Source organism: Crocodylus porosus, unplaced genomic scaffold (genome assembly GCF_001723895.1).
Source record: "Crocodylus porosus isolate Cpor-Errol unplaced genomic scaffold, CroPor_comp1, whole genome shotgun sequence".
NCBI classification, from domain to species: Eukaryota; Metazoa; Chordata; order Crocodylia; family Crocodylidae; genus Crocodylus; species Crocodylus porosus.
The window spans coordinates 32671939-32696102 of record NW_017728910.1 but is presented as its reverse complement, the minus strand read 5'-3'; the positions used below and the strand labels follow the sequence as shown (position 1 = coordinate 32696102).

General features: G+C 43.0%; 1 protein-coding gene across 7 annotated transcripts in view; it reads left to right on the top strand.

Annotated features, from left to right (window-relative positions):
- The window catches only part of U2SURP (U2 snRNP associated SURP domain containing), an 80048-nt gene that overhangs the window by 25237 nt on the left and 30647 nt on the right, over positions 1–24164 (top strand). For 4 of the 7 annotated variants that reach the window (XM_019532967.1, XM_019532964.1, XM_019532969.1 and 1 more), the window contains 11 exons: positions 7082–7176; positions 7252–7287; positions 7374–7456; positions 9556–9721; positions 11699–11910; positions 12879–12922; positions 16418–16522; positions 18400–18466; positions 18550–18713; positions 21601–21763; positions 23095–23174. In XM_019532967.1, coding sequence (XP_019388512.1) covers positions 7082–7176; positions 7252–7287; positions 7374–7456; positions 9556–9721; positions 11699–11910; positions 12879–12922; positions 16418–16522; positions 18400–18466; positions 18550–18713; positions 21601–21763; positions 23095–23174 — 1215 coding nt within the window. Of the gene's footprint in view, positions 1–7081; positions 7177–7251; positions 7288–7373; positions 7457–9555; positions 9722–11698; positions 11911–12878; positions 12923–16417; positions 16523–18399; positions 18467–18549; positions 18714–21600; positions 21764–23094; positions 23175–24164 lie in introns of those variants that run through there. The other 3 variants (XM_019532968.1, XM_019532966.1, XM_019532971.1) reach the window with 2 other exon arrangements.

Sequence of the window (24164 nt, the reverse complement as noted above, 5' to 3'; positions counted from 1 at the left end):
GGTGCCCAGAACTGGACACAGTACTCCAGCTGCAGCCTGACCAGTGGTGCATAGAGGGGGAGGATCACCTCCTTGGATCTGCTTGACATGCATCTGTGGATGCATGACAAAGTGTGGTTGACTTTCCTGACCGCATCCCCACGCTGCTGGCCCATGTTCATCGTGGCATCAGTGATGACTCCAAGATCCTTTTCTGCCTCTGCACTGATGAGAAGGGAGTTCCCCAGCCTGTAGGTTTGGTGCTGGTCCTTCCTCCCCAGGTGCAGCACCTTGTACGTGTCGGTGTTGAATTCCATCCTATTCTCATCCACCCACCCCTGTAATCTGTCTAGGTCCAATTGCAGCCTATTCCTCCCTTCTAATGTGCCCACATCCTCCCCACATCTTAGTGTCATCAGCAAATTTAAACAGGGTGCTGTTTACCCCCTTGTCCAAGTCACTGATGAAGATGTTGAGCAGTCTGGGCCCGAGGACCGAGCCCTGGGGGACCCCACTGCCCACATCCCTCCATGTCAAAAATGACCCATCCAGTATTACTCTCTGGGTGCGGCCCTCCAGCCAGTTGGCGACCCATTTGACTGTGTAGGTGTCGACATCACAGTCCCCCAGTTTCTTAATAAGAATGGGGTGAGAGACAGTGTTGAAGGCCTTCCGAAAGTCCAGAAAGACTATGTCCACTGCTACTCCTGCGTCTAAGGATTTGGTGACCTGGTCGTAGAAGGAGATCTCATTTAATACATTGTCTATCATTAAGCTGCGACCAAAAGCAGCATGTGCTCTGTAATGGAAACCAACTATGAACCTGATTAAATGCATTCAACACTTAGCTTGACTATAAAACACATGGCCACATTGGACAAATATACTGATGAAAACCCTTTTTGTGTGTGTGGCCCTAATAACAGGCAGGCATTCCCTCTGCAGGGAACAGGCACCAGGCCTGGAAGTACTACCATGCTGGCACCAGGAGGGCCAGAGCTAGCTTTTACATCTTCCATTTGGTGTTCAAAATGCTACATTTGATATGCTGCATTTTTCCCCCCCCCACAAAAAATAAATAAATTTAGAAATATATTCTCCACTTCCAACACTCTGCCAAGGAGCTCGAGGAGCTCTTCCTGACCCAGGAAGTGCAAGGGCCAACTAGAGATAATACTCTCTTAGATTTGGTCTTGGCCAAGGGAGATTATCCGGTGTGCAGCTTGAATACTGAGGATAACCTGGGCGACAGTGACCATGAAATCATCTGGTTCACCGTCTGCCACAGGGTCGACAACTCAACCAGTAGGATTGAAGTCCAGGACTTCAAAAATGCTGATTTCGGCAGACTCAGAGGGGAGGCGATGTGGGACCAGGAAGGGAAGGCAAATGGGGTGTACAAAGAGTAGATGTTGCTCAAGGATACGATTCTCAGAGCACAAAACAAAACTGTTCCTGCTAAGAGGAAAGGCAGCAGAAGCTGGTATGCCCTCTTGGCTTAATGGGGACATTGTGGTCCTCTTAAAAAAGAAAAAAAGAAGTGTACATATAGTGGAAGCTAGGGATGGTTCTCAAGGAGGACTATACAACAGTGGCCAGCACTTGTAGGGAAATAATCAGGAAAGCCAAGGTGGCAAGGGAGTTTAGATTAGCTACGGGAGTCAAGGATAATGAGAAGTTCTTCTTTAGGTATATAGGCAGTAGAAGGGAAACAAATGGAAGTGTGGGACCCCTGCTTAGCACCTCGGGACAGCTGGTAATTGATATTCAGGAAACAGCGAAACTCCTGAATGCCCCACTTTGCTTTTGTATTTCACTGGACCATGGGGAATGTCAATGAGATAAGGCTCATGGGGAACATGCCAGGACTGACAGCATCCCCACTGTGGATGCTGAGTGGGTGTAATACCAGTTAGAAAAGCTAGACATTTATAACTCAGAGGGACTGGATGGACTTCATTCGAGTGTTGAAGGAGCTAGCTGAAGTCAACATGGAACCCCTGGCAAAGCTCGTTCAGAATTTGTGGTGCACAGGGGAAATCCCTGACAATTGGAAGAGGGCCAACATTGTGCCCATCTTCAAGAAGAGGAAGAGGGAGGACCTGGGCAACTATAGGCCAGTCAGTTTCACCTCCATCCCAGGGAAAATCCTGGAAAAGCTCATTAAGAATCTGTGTGCAGTACGCTCGCAGAAGGTAAGTTTCTGAATGACAGCCAGCATGGCTTTGTTGCAGGTAGGTCTTGTCTTACCAATCTCATCTCCTTCTACAGTCAGGTCTCTCACCACCTGGACACAAGAGATGCAGTAAACATTGTATACCTAGACTTCCAAAAGGCTTTTGATCTCGTATCCCACGATATCCTTGTGGGAAAACTGGAAGATTGCAAGTTCAACTGCTCAGCAGTTCAGTGGATGGAAAACTGGCTACAGGGTGGGACCCAGAGAGTTCTCCCTGAGGGGTCTGTGCTTGGACTGGTGCTTTTCAACATTATCAGTGATTTGGACAGGGGAGTGTAAAGTCTGTTGGCCAAGTTTGCAGATGACACCAAGTTATGGGGCAGTGTGATCATGCCAGATGATAGGTTGCAGATACAGGCAGACCTGGACAGACTCCAAAGTTGGGCAGACCAGAACCAGATGAAGTTTAACACTTCCAAGTGTAAGGTGCTCCATCCTGAGGGCAAACAACCCTCAACATACATACAGGCTCGGCGGTGACAACTTGACTTGCACCACGGCCCAGAAGGACCTAAGGGTAATGATCAGCCATTGTATGAATATGAGCCGTCAGTGCAAGGCGGTGGTCAGCAGGGCAAACAACACACTGGCATGCATCAACTGATGCCTCTCGTGTAAAACTAAGGAAGTGATACTCCTGCTGTACTTGGCACTGGTGAGACAGCATTTGGAGTACTGTGGCTAGTTCTGGGCGCTGAGCTTCAATAAGGATGTGGAGAATTTTGAGAAGGTCCAGAAAAGAGCTGCCCGTATAATCAGGGACTTGCAAGGCAAGCCATACGAGGAAAGGCTGAGAGACATGAGCCTCTTTAGCCTAATGAAGAGAAGGTTGAGAGGGGACTTGATAGTGGCTTACCTTGATATCAGAGGAGTGCATCAGGAGCTCGGTGAACAACTGTTTGCTAGCGCACCCCTGGGGAAGACCAGGACCACTGGATTCAAACTCCTGGAAGGCTGCTTCAGGCTTAATACCAGCAAGAACTCCTTCACAGTCAGAGTGCCCAGATTGTGGAATAAACTCCTTCCAGAGGTGGTGCAGTCAGATACCCTGGAGGTTTTCAAGAGGAGACTAGACAGTCACCTTGCGGGAGTCACCTAACCCCAGTTGTCTTCCTGCCTAGAGCGGGGGGGTGCTGGACCCGATGATCTCCAAGGTCCCTTCCAGCCCCTAACAATCTATGAAAGTGGCCCTTGTGGTTCCCTTGGCAGCTCAAAGCACACTAAAATCCCATTACACAGTTTGCACTGTTCGCCTGCTCACCCGTTTCTATACCCATACCCCCACCCACTGCCCTCCTCAAAGGGTCTACTCCTGAAAAAGTCTATGGCACAACCCCCTCCACCAGATGAGGTCTGCCATTTCTTTCCTGTCATCCTCTTTTGTCTTCATGTAGTACGAATATCTTTCACTGAGTCCCATTTTAATACAGTTCTCAATTGTGGGAGCTGAGTGTCTGTTTATGAGCAGGTCCTTGGCTTTCCACAGTGCATACCTGAAGCAGGATATAGTTTCATAGTTGGTAGGGGTGGAAGGGACCTAATCAGATCATCAAGTCCGACCCCCTGCCATGGGCAGGAAAGGATGCTGGGGTCAAATGACCCTGGCTAGGTGAATTTCTAGCCTCTTTTTAAAGACCCCCAGGGTAGGAGTGTGCACCACTTCCCTTGGAAGTTGGTTCCAGCTCCTGGCCACCCTGACTGTGAGGTAGTGCCTCCTGATGTCTAGCCTGAACCTACTGTCAGTCAACTTATGGCCGTTATTCCTTCTTACTCCCAGTGCTTGAGGGAACAGAGAATTTCCCTTTGCCTGTTGGTCCCCCGTGGCCAGTTTGTAGATGGCCACCAGATCCCCTCTCAGCCTTCTCTTGTGTAGGCTAAACAGGTTCAGGTCCCGTAGTCTCTCCTTGTAGGGCCTACCCTGTTGCCCCCTGATCATGTGAGTGGACCTCGTCTGGACTGTTGATGCTGTCCATATCCCTTCTGAAGTGCAGCGCCGAGAACTGGACGCAGTACTCCAACTGCGGCCTGACCAAAGTTGCATAAAGGGGGAGGATCACCTCCTTGGACCTGCTCGTGATGCATCTATGGATGCAGGACAAGGTGCGGTTGACTTTCCTGACTGCATCCCCACATTGGCGGCCCATGTTCATCTTGGAATCAGTAGTGACTCTGAGATCCTCTTCTGCCTCTGTGCTGACAAGAAGGGAGTTTCCCAGCCTGTAGGTTTGTTGCTGGTTCTTCCTCCCCAGGTGCAGTCCCTTGTACTTGTCCATATTGAAACCCATCCTATTTTCATCCGCCTCTGTAACCTGTCGAGATCTAGTTGTAGCTTGACCCTCTCTTCTAGCATACCCACTTCTCCCCACATCTTAATGTCATCTGCGAATTTGAACAGGGTGCTTTTCACCCCCTCATCCAAGTCGCTGATGAAGACATTGAACAGTGTGGGCCCGAGGACCGAGCCCTGGGGAACCCCACTACCCACATCCCTCCAGGTTGAAAATGACCTGTCCACCACCGCTCTCTTGGTGCGGCCCTCCAGCCGCTTTGCGACCCATCTGACTGTAGGTGTCCACACCACAGTTGCCTAATTTTTTAAAGAGAATGGGGTGAGAGACAGTGTTGAAGGCCTTCCTAAAGTCCAGAAAGACTACATTCACTGTGACGCCCGCGTCCAAGGGTTGTGACCTGGTTGTAGAAGGCAACCAGGTTGGTCTGACAAAATCTGCCTTTAAAGAACCCATATTGATTGCTCCTAAGCATAATCTCCCCTGCTGGTCCCTTGCAGATGTGTTCCTGGATAATTTTCTCAAAGAGATTTCCCAGGACCGAGGTAAGACTAATGGGCCTATAGTTTTCTGGGTCCTCTTTCCTCCCTTTTTTTGAAAATTGGGACCATGTTGGCCCTTTTCCAGTCAGGCACCTCACCAGAGCACCCAAAGTGCTCATAAAGCTGTGCCGGGGTCCTGCAATGACCTCTGCCAATTCCCTCAACACTCTGGGGTGGAGATCATCTCGGCCTGCTGATTTGAACATGTCTAGCCCCTCCAGCAGTTCTCTGACTAGGTCCTCACTGACCCTGGGCCTGGCTGTGCCTCCCCTGGGTCTGTCCAGGATCCCAGTGGGTGGGATGTCTCTGTCCCTGCTCAGAACAATGGAAGCAAATAATCTGTTAAAGAGATTAACTTTGTTGTCTGGTGTGACCACCAGACTTCCAAGTGTGTCCTGCAGAGGCCTCACAGTACTCGGTACCTTCTTTTTACCTCCTATGTATTTGAAGAAGGACTTCTTATTGTCCTTAATCTGGGAAGCTAGTCCCAGTTCCATCTCTGCCTTAACCTTCCTTACAGCCCCCCTACAATCTCAAGCAATGGAGTTAGAATCCTCCTTGGTGATGGCTCCTCCCTTCCATTGGGTGTACGCCTCCTTTTTGGCTTTGAGACATTCCTGGATGCTTTTGGTGAGCCATGGGGGCTTTTGAGCACTCCCTCCATATGAACGGATTGAAGTGAGCTGTTGGGATCCCTTGCTGTCTGGTCCAGTGCCTGTAGAAAACTGCTTTGCTGGTCAGATTTCTGAAACCTGTCACTACTAGGAGGAACCAACGGACTTTCCCCCACACCTCTCTGGTGTATCAAAATTTGATGTGCTGATAGGAACCTACCACAAGGATAGGTTAGTACAGCCCATATGAATAAGGTGTGTGGTAGTGCCCGTTGTTCACAGTCACCCTTACTACCACCTCTTTTTAAAGTCATTGTGAGCCACTACATTGAATACATTTTTACTTCCTCTTTTTTCCCACAACTGAGCTGTGCCTTTCTTTCCGATTTCCAATGATTCCTGTTTCTTTACCAGCCTTAAATGTCTGGCAAACATTGCTGAACAGGGTCATAAACGGTTCACTCAGAATCCCTCTGTTGTCCCTTTGCTCAACCTGTCTCGCATATGATTAGTGTGGCCCTGCCTGCCATGAGGTGGAGCCAGACTAGGTTGCCCTGCACCTCATCTGCGCATACATTTTGGAGGATCCCAGGACTTGTGACAAGAACACTTGGTTTCAGCCGTGAGTTGAGGTTAATTAGCACATGGATCCTTTATTGGAGTATCTGCAGTATACACACGTATTGGGCAGCGCGGAACTGTGGGGTCATCATGGTTTGAAATACTGTTGACCACATTGGGCCCAGCCCAAAGAACTATATGGCAAATCATGAACCTTTTGGCTTTGGACTAATATTATGAATAGTTTGCGCTATATAAAAGTAGATGCAAAAGTGCTGTTTAACAATGTATTTATGGAGTGAGTACCTGTGCTAAAACTTGCAGCAGTTTAAAAAAAGGCAAAATGCATCAGTTTTGGATGAACTAAGCCTATGGATACTTTTAGTAATTTTATAAAAATGTTTACGGATATGTTAATTTAAAGTTGGTGTTTTCAGATTTGCCTCCTTACTTCCATGTACTCAGGCATAGCAAAGTCTGATAATAAGGAGGTTGGAAAGGGGCTGCAGGGGGAAGAATTTGCAGGGAGAGGAGTGGGGGGGCAGCGAACACTGGGTCTGCCTGACCCCTCAGATTTATTTTCCCTGCTGTAGGTAGTGAGTGGGAAGGGGACAGATTCAAGGGAAACCTCCAATAATTTGATTTTATATCTGGAAATTTTTAACAAATTAGTATATTTTCCCTATATAGAATTGAATTATTCTGGATCATCTTATATTCAAGTAAATATGGTGTTTTGATAATTTTTAACTAACAATAAATTTAATACTAGGATATATTCCTAGACTCAATTCTGAAGTGATTTTAAAAATCTTTGTTAGAAATACAGTTAATTGCTATTAATATTTGTTTTTGTAGAATTCAGGAGGAGCGTGATGAAAGACACAAAACAAAAGGTAGATTAAGTCGTTTTGAGCCACCTCAGTCGGATTCAGATGGCCAGCGTCGTTCAAGTAAGTTGTTATTATTTTATCATGTTTTGTTGTTTTATAAAATCTGTAGACTAAATTGTGTATTCTTTTGTTTAGTGGATGCTCCTTCAAGAAGAAACAGATCATCTGGTGGTAATATAAATTCTTTTTTTTAATTTAGTAGAATATTGTCTTTTAAATTTCTACTTCGGATTATAATCTTTTTTTCCTCATTATAGTGTTGGATGATTATGCACCAGGATCGCATGATGTTGGGGATCCAAGTACAACCAATTTGTATCTTGGAAACATTAATCCTCAGGTAACATTGGATATAATCGATTATTAAAAGCAGCAGTTATATGGTATCTAGTTAAGCTCTTAGGAAAGTAGGGCTAGACAGGACCTTATGAGGTCATCTAGTCCAGCCCTTGTTCAAGGCAGGATCATCTCTGCCTAAACCATCCCAGCCCAGGGTCTGTCTAACCAGCTCTTGAAAATTTCCAGGGTTAGAGATTCAGCGACTTTTCTGGGTAGCCTGTTCCAGTGTTTGACAACCCTCATAATCAGCCTAACTCAACCTACATTTCCTCTGCTGAAGTCTCAGGCACTGGAATCCTCAGGTCCTTTTCTGTAGTACTGTATTTGTGGATGCAGTTATTACATCCCAAGTGCAAGACTTCGCACTGGTCCTTGCTGAATTTTATCTCGTTGATTGTAGACTACTTCTAGTCTATTCTCCAGTCTATCCTAGCTCTGCCTATCAGAGTGTTTGCAACTCCACATAATTGCGTGTTATTTACAGATTTACTAAGCACGCACTCTCATGAATTAATTTTCATGAGTTTTCTGTATGGAGAAACTACGATTTAGGGGTGTAGGTTGTAGCCATGTTGGTTTAAGGACTACTGTTACGTTCATTTCCCCTTCCCCCTGCTTCCACCCCTCTCTAATCCATTGACTGCTTCAATTTACGTTTTCACTGACTGGCTTTCTTGCAGCCTCTGGCTGCTTTAATATACTATTCCATCCAGGAAGAGCACAGACCAACTGCAGACGCTTCCTCAGCCTGACAAAGGGTATCTATACCCAAAAGCAAAGAATAATTTTTCCAACTATTTGAGTTGTTCTAATAAAAGATATTAGATTTACCCAAATAACCTGGTCATTATTATATTTACATATTCTCCACACAGTTGTTGTATTCTAGATTTCTGTTTACTTGTATAAATGCAGAAGAAGTCATCTAGAGAGCCAAGCTGAGTTTATAAATTTCTGGAGGCAACCTTCATCAAAAGACCAGTCTTCTTGCCAGAAAAGCTGAAGCCTGAGTGTTCTTTGGTTAGAATAGGGCAATGTACAGACATTCATTTTTTTCCACCGAGATAATTCCACTTGGAGAATGTTCAGGCTCTTTCTCCTGGAGCAGAAGTGTCCTCTTCAGGAGAAAAATAACCCTGGAATAACCAGCATTAAATTGCTTCTGGGAGACTTTCATCTGGGAGATGGAACGTTTCTACATTTCCTCTTCTAGATTTAACTCTTGGAGATCAGGAGGAATAGAGCCAGGGGACAAGCTCCTATGCCTACTGGAAACGGGTCACCCCACTCATGAGAAGAGACAGGGGACAGCTCTTGCTCTCCCCTCCCCTTCCCTCCTTGTAGACCAGGAGCTGAGGAAAGCAGTCACTGCTTCCTGCCTCTTAACCAATTCAGGCAGTCCCTGGTTTTGAGAAGAGGCAGGGGGCTGTACTGGCTCCTGGTAGCTTCCCCTCATTGCCCAGCTGAGCAGTGGGTTGGTGATATAAGAGCTGGCTGCTGGGAACAGGATTTAGGAGCCTTGCCACCATCTTGTTCTGCACTGCTCTGGGTCAGCTGCCACGGCCCTGAGGTGAAGCTTGTGGAGTCTTACTGTAGTATCTGAGGGCTCTGCCTGCCTTCTCTGTGCTCTTGGTCAGCCCAGAACAGGGCAAGGAGTAAAGCTGTTCTCCTGCAGAGGGAGAACTGAGAGCATTTCCACCTTGGGAGAATTCTCCCTTCTACTCTCTGCAGGCAGAGTAAATGGCAGGCTATCAATTAATGGGCTCTTCTAAGGGCAGGGGTGGTTCAAAGAGCAGCCCTCTAGTGCTTCCTGGCTGGAGAGTTTTCCTATGAAACTCTCCACCCACGTGTCTCATGGAATGCCTTCTGGTAGAAATTAATGTCTGTTTGAAGCCTAGGCCATTTGTATTTTGTGAGAACGTTCTTGTAGATTGATCTCTAGAAGAAGTACTGCTCCCTCGCTGTCCCTCCAGATATATTTGTAGTCCCCTGTTTCCCAGGGAATAGAGAGAGACAATATCTTAGCAGTTGAATACAGCGTGGTTAGGGGCCTTGTTAAAACTGAAGTTGCCTGCTAATTTTAGTTTCCTTTTTTTGTAGATGAACGAAGAGATGTTGTGCCAAGAATTTGGACGCTTTGGACCATTAGCAAGTGTTAAAATTATGTGGCCAAGAACTGATGAAGAACGAGCGAGAGAGAGAAATTGTGGCTTTGTTGCCTTTATGAGCAGGAGAGATGCTGAACGAGCACTGAAGAATCTAAATGGTAAACAAGATTTTAAATTTCATTACTTTTATTGGGGGAGGCTTGGAACGTAAATTTTGGAGTTAAGTTTCTTTAGTTGAAGCAATGGAAAAAGCATGTTTTAGGAAAAACTTGAAAACCTGCCATATTTTATTTTTACTTGCTTGTACAACTTGACTAACTTTTAAATGGTGTTTCAGTTATAATGGCTTCCATTTCCTTGAGAGTAGAAACTGGTCTTTAATAAGGAATTACAGTAATTTAATAAGGAATTGGCTAGGTTTGATACAGTAGTGCTACATGAAGCACTGTCTATATTTAAAAATTGTGATGATATAGTACAGGAGTGTCCAACCTTTTTGAATGTGGGGCCAGATCATGAACTTTTTATCACCCAGTGGGCCAGCAAGCCATATTCAAACACCCTCTGTCCCAGGCCACAGAGACCCTGCCTGTGCAGCCCTTCTGCGCCTGCCTGTTACTGCAAGGTTCATGGTAGCTGCTGGTCAGCAGGAGCAGGAGGGACCCATTCTGCATCCAGCCAGCTACTGCCCCAGAGACTAAAGGGGAGAAATAAATAGCTCCACATAGGGGCTGGAACAAGGCAGCTACTGCACCGCAGTCCTTCACCTGCCTGCCTGCAGGACCCCGCTCACCGTGGTGCCCGGCCACCTGTGCGTGCAGCCCTGATGGCCTCAGCACTGTGAGCCTGGAGCGCGGGGTCCGGCAGACACCACCTCTTGCCACCTCACCCCACAGAGATCATGCCAGGACCCTGCCTGCTGGCCCCCGCCCCCTATGTGCTGCTGGGGATGGGAGGAGGCTGGCTGGGTCTGCACCGGCCAGCAGAAGCAGCAGTGGAGCCGTGTGCTGCTTGGGATGGGACGAGACCAGCCGGAGTAGCAGGGGCTCAGCTGCATTTTCCCCCTGCCTGCACTGGTCAGTCCCAAGCGGTGCGTGGCTCTGCCGCTGCTTCTGCTGGCTGGTGTCAACCTGGCTGGGCTCCTCCCATCCCCAGCAGTACATGGGAAGCTGGCTTCTGCCGCATGCTGCTCCGGATGGGACAGACCCGCCTGGGTTGGCACCAGCCATCAGAGGCGGTAGTGGAGCTGTGTGTTGCTCGCGACTGACTGGCGCAGGTAGGGGGAAAATGCAGCTGAGCCTCTGCTGCTCCAGCTGGGCTCATTCTGTCCTGAGAGGCACATGGCTATTCCTCTTCCTACATGCACTGTGTCAGCAATGTCAAACTGACATGGTGCGTGTGGGAACCTTGTCCCTTCCCCAGCCCTTCAGCAGCCATTAGGAAGCTGCTGAGGGGCTGGGGGAGGGACAAGGGGTGGAAATGAAAGTAAACGGTGTTTACTTTCATTTCCCGTCGCAGCACCACGGGCCTCAGAAAATGTCTTGGCGTACTGCATGTTGGACAAGCCTGATATAGTAACATCTACTGGGGGGTAATATATTTTATTTACTTATTTTTTTAAAAATTATGTTTATACCAACAAAACTCTAGTGTAGTCTAGATCTAATGTAATGTGCATGAAAATTTGATCAATGTGATTTGAATCGAGTGAATTTGATGAATTAGCCTTGATGTGTAAATATTGTACTGTAATGCTAGCAAGTTTAGGAGAGAAAAATCTGCCAAGTGAAGACCCTGTAACAAAAAGACTTGAGTAGTCCTTTTATGTAACTAGACACATGAAGGGAAGACACTCTCATCAGTACATCATTTATTGTTGTTGTTGTTGTTGTAAGTGTAGTTTAACAAATATGTATGTAAATATATATTTTCACTTGTGTACTACAAAATGACGTGCTGTCATGAGTGGTCACTTTTAAAGTTTTAAAGTAACAATGCATGTACAACAGTAAAAACATGTGATCTGAGTTTAGGCAGACACAGATCCAGTGAATGCAATATAGGAATGAAAAGAAGTGAACAAACTTAATAAAAGTTAAAGGTAAGTTATAAATTGTATTTTTTTACTTTTGCAGGCAAGATGATTATGTCCTTTGAAATGAAGCTAGGTTGGGGCAAAGCTGTACCTATTCCACCGCATCCAATATACATTCCACCTTCCATGATGGAGCATACTCTCCCACCACCTCCATCAGGACTGCCTTTTAATGCTCAGCCTCGGGAGAGATTGAAGAACCCTAATGCTCCAATGCTACCACCACCAAAAAACAAGGAGGATTTTGAGAAGGTAATTTAAGAATGTACGCTGGGCCAAATCTAAATTATAAATACAAAATCAATGATAGTCTTTTTTCAATGGCTTTAGAAAATTGCATTGTTCAGTTGGTTTTTTGCTGCCCTAAGATGTCTGAACTGAGTTGTTCCTTGCCTTAAACCAAGGTACCTTGCATTGTGAGACATTGTGTCAGTGTATTAGGTTGCAGTATATTGGGCCTTGGTTTTTTTTTAATTATTCCTTTAAATCTGGCCACCATTTTCCCCCTCCAGGCTCCCTGGGATTTTTTCTCCTACGTCCCCCCCTTTGTTAGCTGCCAAACTTGCGGTATCTAAATTATATCCTCTAAAGAAAATGCTTAAGTTCGGTAGCTTCATTTTTACACTAGAATGAGCTGACACTTTTTCTGCATAGAAGGCTGCTAATTCATATATTGAATAATTTATTTGAGGATAATTGTGGAGTGAGAGTTCTCAGAGATTTTTTTTTTTAAAGAACATTAGCTATGACTTTAAACTGAAGGGTAAGTATCTTTTAAACACAACCCAACTTGATATTACATTTGTAAAAAAAAAAAAAAGTGTTGATTCTTTAATGAATGACACTTAAATGATAGGGTTATATTTTAACTGGCTTGGGAACAAAGTAATAAAAAGTTCCAAGTCAAATACTTTAGAATTTGTTTCATACATTTAAAACTCCCTATCTTAATTATTCTCAGTGTAGTACCTATTCAGTGCATTGATGTGCATTCTGACAGGAATGTTCTGATACTTTACAATTAGTGAACCTTCATTGTTCACTGAACACAACCATTTGCTTTTTGTGTACTTGCTTAGTTATAACTTCACAGCAGTGATTGCCTGCAAATCTTGTGATAGATGTGTAGTATTTTCAATGCATATGTATATTTTTGCTTGTTACTTGTTAACAATACTCACATATTCTATGTTTATTATCTGATGTGACTTCATATACAGACTCTGTCGCAAGCCATAGTCAAAGTGGTTATCCCAACAGAAAGGTACATGTTTTTCTTTATTATTACTCATCTAAATATAGAAAATATCCCCTTCGGAATTTTAAAGAAAAATTGTGATGTTGAGGAAAAGGTAATGGCTTGACTGAGCAATGGTTCTACCATATTCCTTATAGCAGAATTTAATTTTTCGTAGCCTGTATTTTATATTTATCTCAGGAATTTTTGTTGGAGAAGAATAGAATAATATGATTATCAGTTGCAAAATGAATGCTAGTTATTTCATTAATGAACCCTTATCTAAGGAAAGATTTAACCTTCATGACAATTTGTTAACAACTGAATATTTTTAGAGTTGCAGCATTGCTGTAACTAATGTGATATTGCTTTCTTCTCTGGATTACATAGATTAAACTCAAAACCCTGATTCAGTTGAGCATATAAACAAAATCAGCTTCAAATTCTTTTTAATTTCTCCTCTGTTTTTATTTATTTATTTATTTTAATTGCAAGTAGCACAGCTGTCAGGTAGTTATGTGATCACTGGGAAAGGGCTCTTATAGATCACAAACAGCAATAAGAAGTATTTTATTTTGACCTATAGAAGTGCCTCTATCTTCTCACTAATATAGGCATACCCTTGCTCAGTTAAGCTAAAACCTTTTTCCAAACATAAGAACACAACACTGTTATAAAAATAAATGAGCACGAAAGACTACCAAATTCTCTTTGACATTGGCCTTGGTGAGCAACACCAGCTGAACTGTCTGCGGCAGCGGGGGACCAGGAAAACATCATGGGATGGATTGGGAAAGTATACAGTTTTTGACCAGACATTGGTACGATCGGCTCCAATAAATGTGGTTTTGTTATAACTGAAAGACTTTTTTTGTTGGCCAACTTAAGATAATTAACATTTTTAATAATGCACTTTAAATTCATCCTTTTGTACTACACTGTTTTAATTGTCATAAAATAGCCCCCTTTTTTGTAAAAAGGCATTTGTATAAGTAGCTTAAGACAGTAGTATTGAACACTTTTTCTAGTATGCACAGATGCAGCTGTAATTTTGATAGAATTTCAGGATGGTACAACTTTTTGCTGATTAGTGATGTGGGATAGCTATAGTGACCACCAGGAATTTACCTAGTAAGGTCTTTTGGTTAGTATAGCAAGTATTTCTTTTTTAAACTATGGAATGTCTGTAGTTTGTAGCTTTCAAAGAAAGCTATGTTACCATTTAATTTACTGCAGCATTTTGCAAGTTCACATACTATTTCTATCCCTCGCATGAACTGAACTGTATTTGAAAATAGCTTTAAAACATAATATCTCTTTGCTGATAACGTACTTGTTGTAGTTTTAGCAAAATTGATGGGAAAGCACAGTATAGGGCAAAAATTAAGATAGATGCTTAATTGCAGTGATGCTATATAGTGATGTGTAAAATGTCTACAGAATCAAGGTACAAGAATATAAAATCTTTCCTTCCTGTTATTTTCTAGTAGCACTTATTTTCTAGTGCTACTTATTTTCTAGTTTAATGATTTTTTTCCTGTTTGTATAATCAGTATTCTCCTTAAATAAACTAATTTTAAAGTGTTCAGTGCTTTTGTACATGCTAAAATTGCTATGATCACCTCTATCAGATGAGGGGTATAATAGGTTTGAGAGGGGTGGTGGTTTTTTTGTATCCAGACTTATTTAAAAACTTTATATCATCCTAAGAAAGATGCTTTTTGCTCAACCACGCTTTGTATCAGACTTGTTGGGGGCATTACTGAATGAAGTTCTGTGGTTGCGGTATATAGGATATTAAGCAAGAAGCTATCACTTTGGGCTAGACTTAAAATCTGTGAATTTATCAGCATCGTTGTAATTTTACTGTACTGGTATTTTCAAATGCAGTTTGCACATACTTAAGTAGTGCTACTTGGACTTCCAGAACACTGCACTAAATGAAATGGCTGCAGAATTATTTTGATTGTCTTCTGCAGATGTTTCCAGGACTGTCAAAAAGGGTTTCTGTAAAACTGAGTTTTGGGAAGGACTTAAACTGAATGATACTGTTGGTCTTTTCTGTAATATTTGGAGGAAATGTAGTTTTAGTGCTAATATGCAAGTTATACAGACTGTTTACAAATTATTAAGGTTATAGGGGCATATTCTGTTACTTGAGTCTTAAATTTCTTTTTATTAGTTTTGTAGGGAAAAAACAATCCAATTAAGCACTTTTTATCTGTGACAGAACTTTGAATAGATAAGATGGTAAAAAAAATAAAATAACCATCACCTAGTGATCATATATGCACTTTGTTATGTGGTTACAAATGATTTTTTCCTGTATCTTTTATGAACAATTAAAAATAAATCTAAATTATAATGCATTCAGAGTTATAACTTGTTTTAAAATCATTAAAATAAAAATTTACATATTCAAAGAGCCAATATCCTTTTGTTGTGTTTAGATAATTTATGGGGTAAAAGCTGCACTTGTTTTGCTTGCATTACATGCTAAAATTGTAGGCCTCAGAGCTTTCTTATACTGTGTAGCTGTGAATGGTATTTGAAAATTTAGGATCCTCTTTCACAATGTAAAATCATTTTTGCCTGTAATATTAGTATATTCCACAGAAGGTCAATTAAAAATAATGAATATTTTCTGAGAATAAGTCAGTATTTGTTTTACCACTCTCTTTTAAGTGGATCTACATTTTCAAATGCAATCCAAAACATTTTTCTGACACGCTTCTCTGAATGTTGTGCAGAACAAAATTGGTGTGGCTTTTTTTAATTTTTGGAAATGTCATTTGGTTTAAGTTTAGGTAGTTATAAAATGAAAGAAACGTTATCTGGTATGCTTTCGTAAATGATGTATAGTGTTGTTCCAGTGGCATCCATTTTAAGGTTTGATCAAAAGGATGTTGCCTCTTCAGTGGCTTGCTTTAATAAAATCTCCATCTGGTTTCTGACTTGGGAAACTTGATGCATGGTTTGCAACATCAGTTATTTTGGTTTTTCTTTTGCATTTATTCAGCAATAAAGCTAGATGGAGTTTCTATTAAATCTTTTAAAATTATCATGCTTTTTTTTAGTTTTGAGTTCAGCTTTCATGTAGTTGACTGTGCAGAAGCTGGATTAATTTTTTTTGCTAACTGCACAAAATTAGTTTAGGGATTGTGTTCTGTTAACTAACTGAGACCACACGTTATGTTCATTTGCCCATTTTTCCTGATGAGTACTATTAAAGTAGTTTTTATTAAGGCAAAACTCATGACTGCAAGTCAGCTTGTTGAAATTTAGAAATAATATTTTCACTTAGAAAATGCACACTGCACCATAATCAGGCATGTTTTTATTTTATAATGCCTATATTCACAACGCAAAGCTATAACATTGCTCTGTTACCTTATCTTTTATACAGTTTTTTTAACAGTACAGCAAAATAATCTCCTGCACAGATATAGTATTTTAGGTGAAGTGTAGTTTTTATAATGTTAGGTTTGAATCAATTTTTCTTTAACTGTGTTGTTGTTGTAGGAATTTGCTCGCATTGATTCATCGAATGATAGAGTTTGTGGTACGTGAAGGGCCTATGTTTGAAGCCATGATCATGAACAGAGAAATCAACAATCCAATGTTCAGGTGCTTTTTTAATCAATATTTAACAACATAAAATCTAGTTCAGCTATTGCTAAGTATTATCTTTAAAAAATAAATGTAATGGCAGATGCTAAGTGAGTATTTTGATACGTGGTTAAAATTTGAAAGTTAGCGAGTTTTAGAAGTTCTTCAAGTACAAGCAGATGTATACAATTCATGTGGTACTTACACTGAAATTAATATTCATGTCATATAGACTAGTCTATTTAAAAATACTGTACATCTCTAGTAAAGCTAGTTTCTGGTAAATCTATTTTTCAAATAATACACAGCTCAAAAGTCACTGATAAAAATAGTAACGTGAGAAAATATAAATTGGATAGCGTCCATAGGAGTTGAGTTTTTCCATTAACTTTAACAGAATTTGGATTAGATTCTATGACAGCTGCTTGGAACTTGGAATTTCTACTTCACAAGAATTGTTATTTTGAAATTTACTCCTGTTCCATCTGGAAAGGTCAACATTTCCTGTGAAATACTTAGAAAATTAATTTTGGAGACACAAGAGTGACCTAAAAATATTTATTTCAGTAAGGTTGAGGTGCTTCATTTCAACTATCATTTTCATTTTTATAATACAGATAATGAATGAAACTTGAAGCACAACAGCATTATCAAAACATTCCCATGAATGGGGTTTTTGTCAAATCAGTTTTTTATTGGAAAAATTTCAGCAAGCTTTGACTGTTTAGTGTACCACCTGAGTAACTGAGCCATGTGCTCATAGGCTAGGAAATTCCTCCTGCATAGCATCCATGTTAGAGTAGCTAGTCAGCAGTGTTATGTGGCTGGTTAGTTTGCATAGTTCCACCAGCTCAGCTATCAGAATTCTACTTTTCTGGTGCTCACGGGGTCCTCATGGAACTTTACTTTTCGTCACACACTTTCTGTATGTTGTGGGTTTCCTTCTCCTGTTTCCTACCGGCTGTACTGATGTGGTGGATGACAATCGTTTCAGTTTTGTTGACTTTGTGTATGTCTGTTACTGTGTTCTCAGTGTGTTCTAGTAGAGGTGCTCCCAAGTGTGCCCACTGCTTTCCTTCCTCTCGTTGCTGCTAAAGCAGGGACACATCGCAGCGGATTGCTCTGGGGGACAATCCCTCATAGCAGGCAGCTCTTACCAGAGGCTGGAGTCTTGAGAGTGACCGTAGTAGGGAATAGCTATGCAGCAGCTTCATACTGTTGCTTTTCCAGGTGTGGCTGGGATGGTCAGGACCTGTTTAGGAGTAGGCTTTCAAGAAATGACAAGAATGTGGGATAGATGTACTGTGTTGCTCACGTGCATAGGCAGGAGTTGTGTCTGAAAAGAATCGGTAGCTTTAGATTAGAGGTGTCAAACTTGTGGGCCAAATCTAAACTGGTTTTCTGTGGGACAGATTCAGGTCCTCAAGGCTTCCCACAGATCAGGTGACCCATGAGCAGTGGCCTAATTAATCCCCCGGCACCCAAAGTTGCTGTTTGCAGTGCAGCTCTGGAACCCAAGAAATTAACACCTTTGCCACTCGCCCCCTTTTCCCTGCCACCAGTCTTAGTCACCAGGGGTGACTAGAAACACTGAGTTTTTGGCAGCAGGTAAAGGGTGAAGGTAGACAAGTATCATTAACTCCCTTGGTTCTGGAAACGGCAGCTCTGGCACCTCCAGGGATTGCCACGGTCACAGAGGCTCCATCAGCCATGGTGAATATGCTGTACAGAGGTGGGTGGTCCAGGCCACAAGAAATCCTGTGGGCCTGGATAACCCTTCTCCACAGGTTGTATGTTTGATACCTCTGCTTTAGACGATACATTTCCTATTGGGTTTCACTTCATTTAAATACTTCATAATGTACTTTATTTTTTTCTCTCCATCTTTGGCTTAGGTTTTTATTTGAAAACCAAACTCCAGCCCATGTTTACTACAGGTGGAAGCTTTATTCAATTCTACAGGCAAGTAACATTTTAGTGGCGGTTCACAGTTTTAAATATGAAATTCAGAAACACCAAATATGATATATTTTTGCTTTTCTTAGGGAGATGCTCCAACCAAATGGAGGACAGAAGATTTTCGTATGTTCAAAAATGGATCATTTTGGAGGCCGCCACCATTAAATCCATACCTGCATGGGATGTCAGAAGAGCAAGAAACTGAAGCATTTGTAGAGGAACCTAATAAGAAGGGTGCACTTAAGGAAGAGTAAGAGCTTTTACATTTTCAGATGTGTCTGTCTTGTGAATATTTTTTTGCAAATTTTACAATGTGTAAATCTTGACATGGTACAATATTTGTTGGAATGTTAAGTAGGAGCTCTCCTTTAAATTTTATTTTTTTGTGTGCTTTTTTTCACTATAGCTTATGTGGAAGGGAATGCTCAGATTATTCAGTTGGAAGAGTCTTGTATTTACAGGGAATTGGAGGGAAGATTGTTACAATTTTTTTGCCTGGTTTTCTTTTTACTATCTGGTAGTGTAGTAATATAATACTGCACTCTAGACTGGCATGTTTTGCTGGTTTCATGAGACTTTGGCTGCTTTGGATATCAGAAAAGAGCTAAATGTTAATGATGTCCCTGCTTACATATTTTGTCAGCAAAATTTGGTTGGCCTAACTTCAGTAACTAGGGGAGTAGCTGTTTTATAGTTAAATTTTTATATTTACTGATTCCACTGACCAAAAGTTTAAAATGGGGAAGAGCTAGGCCTGTGCAAAGCAGCAAGTATTTGTTTTGGATTTGGCCGATTCGGTGATTCAAGTCAGTGCCCCAATTCAATTTGGCTGAATTGGATTTGAAGATTTGGCCATAGACTAAATAGGCAGCAGTCCTCTACCACAGCTGCCTCTAGCTGGTAAGTCTGTTGTGGTAGGGGGAGGGAAGGGGTGTATGGAGGTGCAGATAAACACCTCCACAGCGAGGGAGGGATTGGGTCTGGGACAAGCTGCCCAGCCAGTGTTGGGGGTGTGGGACTCAGGGAGGGGGGTTCCTGCCACTGTGCCATCAGTCCAGGAGCTGCTCTTCCGGTGGCTCCTCTGGCAGCTTTTGCTGCCAGTCCAGGAGGGCATGGGAGTGGGCATGTGCCCCTGGATCTGCGTGCGGCAGGCTCGGCGCAGCTGCACTCCAGGAGGCTAGCCCCAGCTGCCCGCAGCTGGGCTGTGCTTTGGATGCTTAGCCTCAGCCACAGCCCAGAGCTCAGCCCTGGCTCTGCCCACCCTGCAGAGCGCAGTGGAGTGGGAGCCATGGGGGCTGCAACCACACTAAAATTCACCATAGCCCCTGGTGCTAGCCCCGCCCTTATCCGGGTGCATGTGCCCACCCCCATGCCCTGCTGCTGCTTGCACAGCGGTCCAGGAGCTCTTCCAGCGGCTCTCACTGCCAGTCCGGAAGAGCATGGGAGCGGGCCTGTGCCCTAGGATCTGTGTGGGGCAGGCTGTGCTGCGCTGCGCTGCGCTCCAGGAGGCTAGCCCCAGTTGCCCACTGCTGGCCTGCACTTTGCAGGGTGAGGCTGGAGCGGCTTCTGCCACTGCCCGCTGCTTGTCTGACGTAGCGCAGTGGCACCGTCCCATGCCTCCCCGCCCCAGCTGGGTGAGCAGCAGGAGGGCATAGCGTCCACTTCCAGTGCCTTCCGTGCCCCCGTTCAGAGCTCAGCCCAGCCCAGCCCGCTCCACGCAGATCCGGGAGCACACACCTGCTCCCATGCCTTCCTGGACTGGTGGCAAGAGCCACTGGAGGAGCCGCTGAAAGAGCAGCTCCTCTACCGGCAGCGTGTGGCAGCACACAATGGTGGGAGCTCTCCTTCCTAAGTCCCATGCCTCCTGCCCCGGCTTGCCCCAGCCCCAATCCCTCCCTTGCTGTGGGGGCATTTGGTCTGCCCTCCCCACCCCTCCGCGCCTTTCCTTCCCCCCTCCACCTACTACAACAGACTTACCAGCTGGAGGCAGCTGTGTCCAGTGTGATTGAGGACTGCTGCCTGTTTAGTCTATGGCTGAATCTCCCAACCAGCGCCGAATCGATTCGGAGGCTTCTGATTTGATTCAGGCCTTTTAGTGGGTCTCCCAATTATATTTGGATTTGTAGATTTGGCCACTGAATCGGGCCAGATCTCCTCCGAATTGAATCAGCTACCAAAGCTTCGCACAGCCCTAGGAAGAGCTACTTATAGCCAGAAGAACAGCAAATGTTCTGTTCTTCCACTTACCCTGTGATGACATGCTAATAACAAAAGTTGACATGACCAAAGTGTTTTGGTACAAGACTAACTTTGTCAGTGAACTACTGAAATCAACCATGGTATTTTCAGTTCAGTTCAGAATAGAAACTTGAAAATAATTGTCTTACAAATCCATCTGACAAATAGATTCTCTGATTAGTATGCACAATGCAGAGTCACATGGCAAAGAATAGTTTTGTGTACTTGCTTGCATCCACAGCCTCTTAGATTGGAAGTCACCAGCCTGATATCCTGTCACAGATAATGTGTCAGGAATAGGTCTTTGAAGTCTGTGTAATAGAACTTACCTGACTTCCCTTTTATAGATTTGGCTTCCATTTTTCTATCCTTGTTTTCTATTCAGCATTATTGTAGCAAGTATAGTTCTAGAAATGGGTTATAACTGGAAGGAGATAAGAGAGATTACAATGATCTGTGATCTGTTTTGATGTTTAACTTCTTACAATTTAACTTTGTAAAAGGGGGTGAACAGATTTGGGGTTTTTAATCTGAGGCCTTATCTTTATGGGGAAAAGCATGGAATAGCAATTCCTCACTATCCCCATGTGTGTATGCTGACATGCTTACACTTGCATAAAGCCACACTTACTTTGGAGTAAGTGTGTTCACATCAGTATTTGTTCTGCAGTGGTTATTTTCAATAGCTTCCCCAAGATTTCTCTACAAGCAGTAAATATGTATCTTCTAAATACATATGCATCTTAGGCATTGAAAACCTACTACAATACACTATAAAATTGTTCTGGTTATTTTGGCCATAAACAAATTTAACCCACCACATGGTCAGTTAGGAATTTTTTGACAAAAGGGCTGCTAATTTATATGAAAGCATGTTAAAACACTGTATGAAATTTTAGACAGAGGGACAAATTAGAGGAAATCCTGCGTGGATTAACGCCTCGTAAGAATGATATTGGGGATGCAATGGTTTTCTGTCTTAATAATGCTGAAGCTGCTGAAGAAATTGTAGACTGCATTACTGAGTCACTGTCCATTCTGAAGACTCCTCTTCCCAAAAAGGTATGATCATTTTCCTTAATCATATTGCATGTTTTTTGGGATTGCTTATGCACATATTGCAGGAAAAGTATTGTTGCACAGATCACGGGCACATACAAATGTTCAATTCTAGCAGTACAAAATGATTCATGGGAGAGGAAAAATTACAGACCTTCCTCTCCTGCTCTTTTCATCTTGAGACTGGATGGTGATTCCAGTCTGGGGAAAGTGTGGGCTGCTTTATTTGTCCTATCCCCAGGGTAACTGCAGCAGTGGGACAAAGACCCCTGCCTTTTTTTAATGCTGGGATTCCAGTGTGAGAACCGGGCAGGGGGCTTATGACGCTGCTCCCTCAGCTCAGCTCCTGCTGGACCTCGAAGGAGGATAAGTGGCAGGAAAGTGTGACATATGTTCAGTCTTTCAGGAGAAACTGTCCCAGGAACAATTTCTATCTTGTTATATTTAGGTTCTTTATCTCCCAGAACAGCCATTTTTGCTTTGGGAGAAAAAGCTGGACTGTCTGCACCCTTGTGGTGCAGTGAGATATCCACTGTGCAGGAATCCTCTGCAGGTGATTCCTCTGCATGGGAACCCCTCCATGAGTTTGTCCACTTGCAGGAGCATGCCCCAAGTTGGGGTGTAGCAGCTTGATGTAAGCACTGGGGAAATCCCCTGCAGGGAGATTCCCAGGATGCACAATAAGCAAACAGAGGTCTTCCCAACTAAAGCATCACAAACTGTGACTGCCTTTGGTAGTAGCAACATTTTTGGGCTCTTAGAACATAATAATGGGCTAGGATGTCTGTTTGCTTATAACTTTTGATGGCATAAAAATACTTAGGCTCACACAAGGGCAGTGTGTATTTACACTTTAAGTTTCTTTAAAACTAGGACTTGACGTTGATGATCCTTTTTTTGCATTTGTAACCATTTTACTTAGTCTTACAATCTTTTTTTTTTTAAATTTTGAAACCAATTTTTCGTTCATTCCTAAGCTAGCCTTTTCTACCTCCGAGTGTTAGCTTTTTTTATCTTCATGGACAAATATGCAATTTCCAATACAGGAAGTGAAAATAAGAAATCTAAAATCTTTTCCTGATAAGAGTATGAAATTCATGTATGTACTGAAGATTTGATGACTTTTCTTACAAGAAATAATTCAAAACACAGAAAAGGATACTAGTTACCTGCTAATGTGTAGTAAAAATACAGCTGCATCTTGTTAGCTTAATTGAAAATGGCAAAAAGTCTCTTGAATTTGGCTGTCTTCAACATTTATGCCGAGAGAATACAGTATTATCACAATGCAACTTAAAGAATGTCCAAATTAAGACCAAGTTATTTTATTATAGATTGCAAGATTATACTTGGTATCAGATGTGTTATACAACTCTTCAGCTAAAGTTGCCAATGCTTCATATTATAGAAAATTGTAAGTATAAGTTTTTTTTAAAGTTATTGTCAATCAAAATAAAAGAATGTATTAATATTTTAAAAATGCATCCCATCTTAAAAAATCATAGAAAATGAGGGTTGGAAGGAACCTCAGGAGGTCATCTAGTCCAAAACCCTGCTCGAAGCAGGACCAGCCCCAAGTAGATCACTCTAGTCATGGCTTTGCAAGGATGGAGATTCCATCACCTCGTTTAGGTAACACGTTCCAGTGCTTCACCATCTGCCTAGTGAGAGTTTTTTCTAATATCCAACCTAAACTTCCCTTGATTCACCTTGAGACCACTGGTCCTTGTTCTGTCATCTGCCACCAGTGAGAACAATCTAGCTCCATCCTCTTTGGGAGTTGCCTTTCAGGTAGTTGAAGGCTGCTGTTATTAAATCCCCACTCCTCTTCTCTTCTCCAGACTAAATAATCCTAGTTCTCTCAGCCTGTTCTCAGAAGTCATGTGCCCCAGCCCCTGAACTATTTTCATTGCATTTTGCTGGATTCTCTCCAATTTGTCCACATCCTTTCTGTAGTGGGCCCCCCCAAAACTGGACATTCCAGGTGTGGCCTCACCAGTGCAGAATAGAGGGGAATAATCGCTTCCCTCAATCTGCTGGCAGTGGTGTTACTAATGCAGCCCAGTGTTCTGTTTGCTTTCTTGGGCAGCAAGGGCACACTGCTGACTTGTATCCAGCTTATTGTCCACTGTAACCCTCATAGTTTCATAGTTTCTAGGGTCGGAAGAGACCTGAGCAGATCATCCAGTTCGACCCCCCGGCAGGAAAGAGTACTGGGGTCAAATGACCCCAGCAAGGTGTTCATCTAGCCTCTTCAAGACCCCCAGGGTAGGAGCCTGCACCACTTCTCTTGGAAGTTGGTTCCAGACCCTAGCTGCCCTGACCGTGAAGTAGTGCCTCCTGATATCTGACCTAAACCTACCCTCTGCCAGCTTGTGACCGTTATTCCTGGTCACTCCTGGCG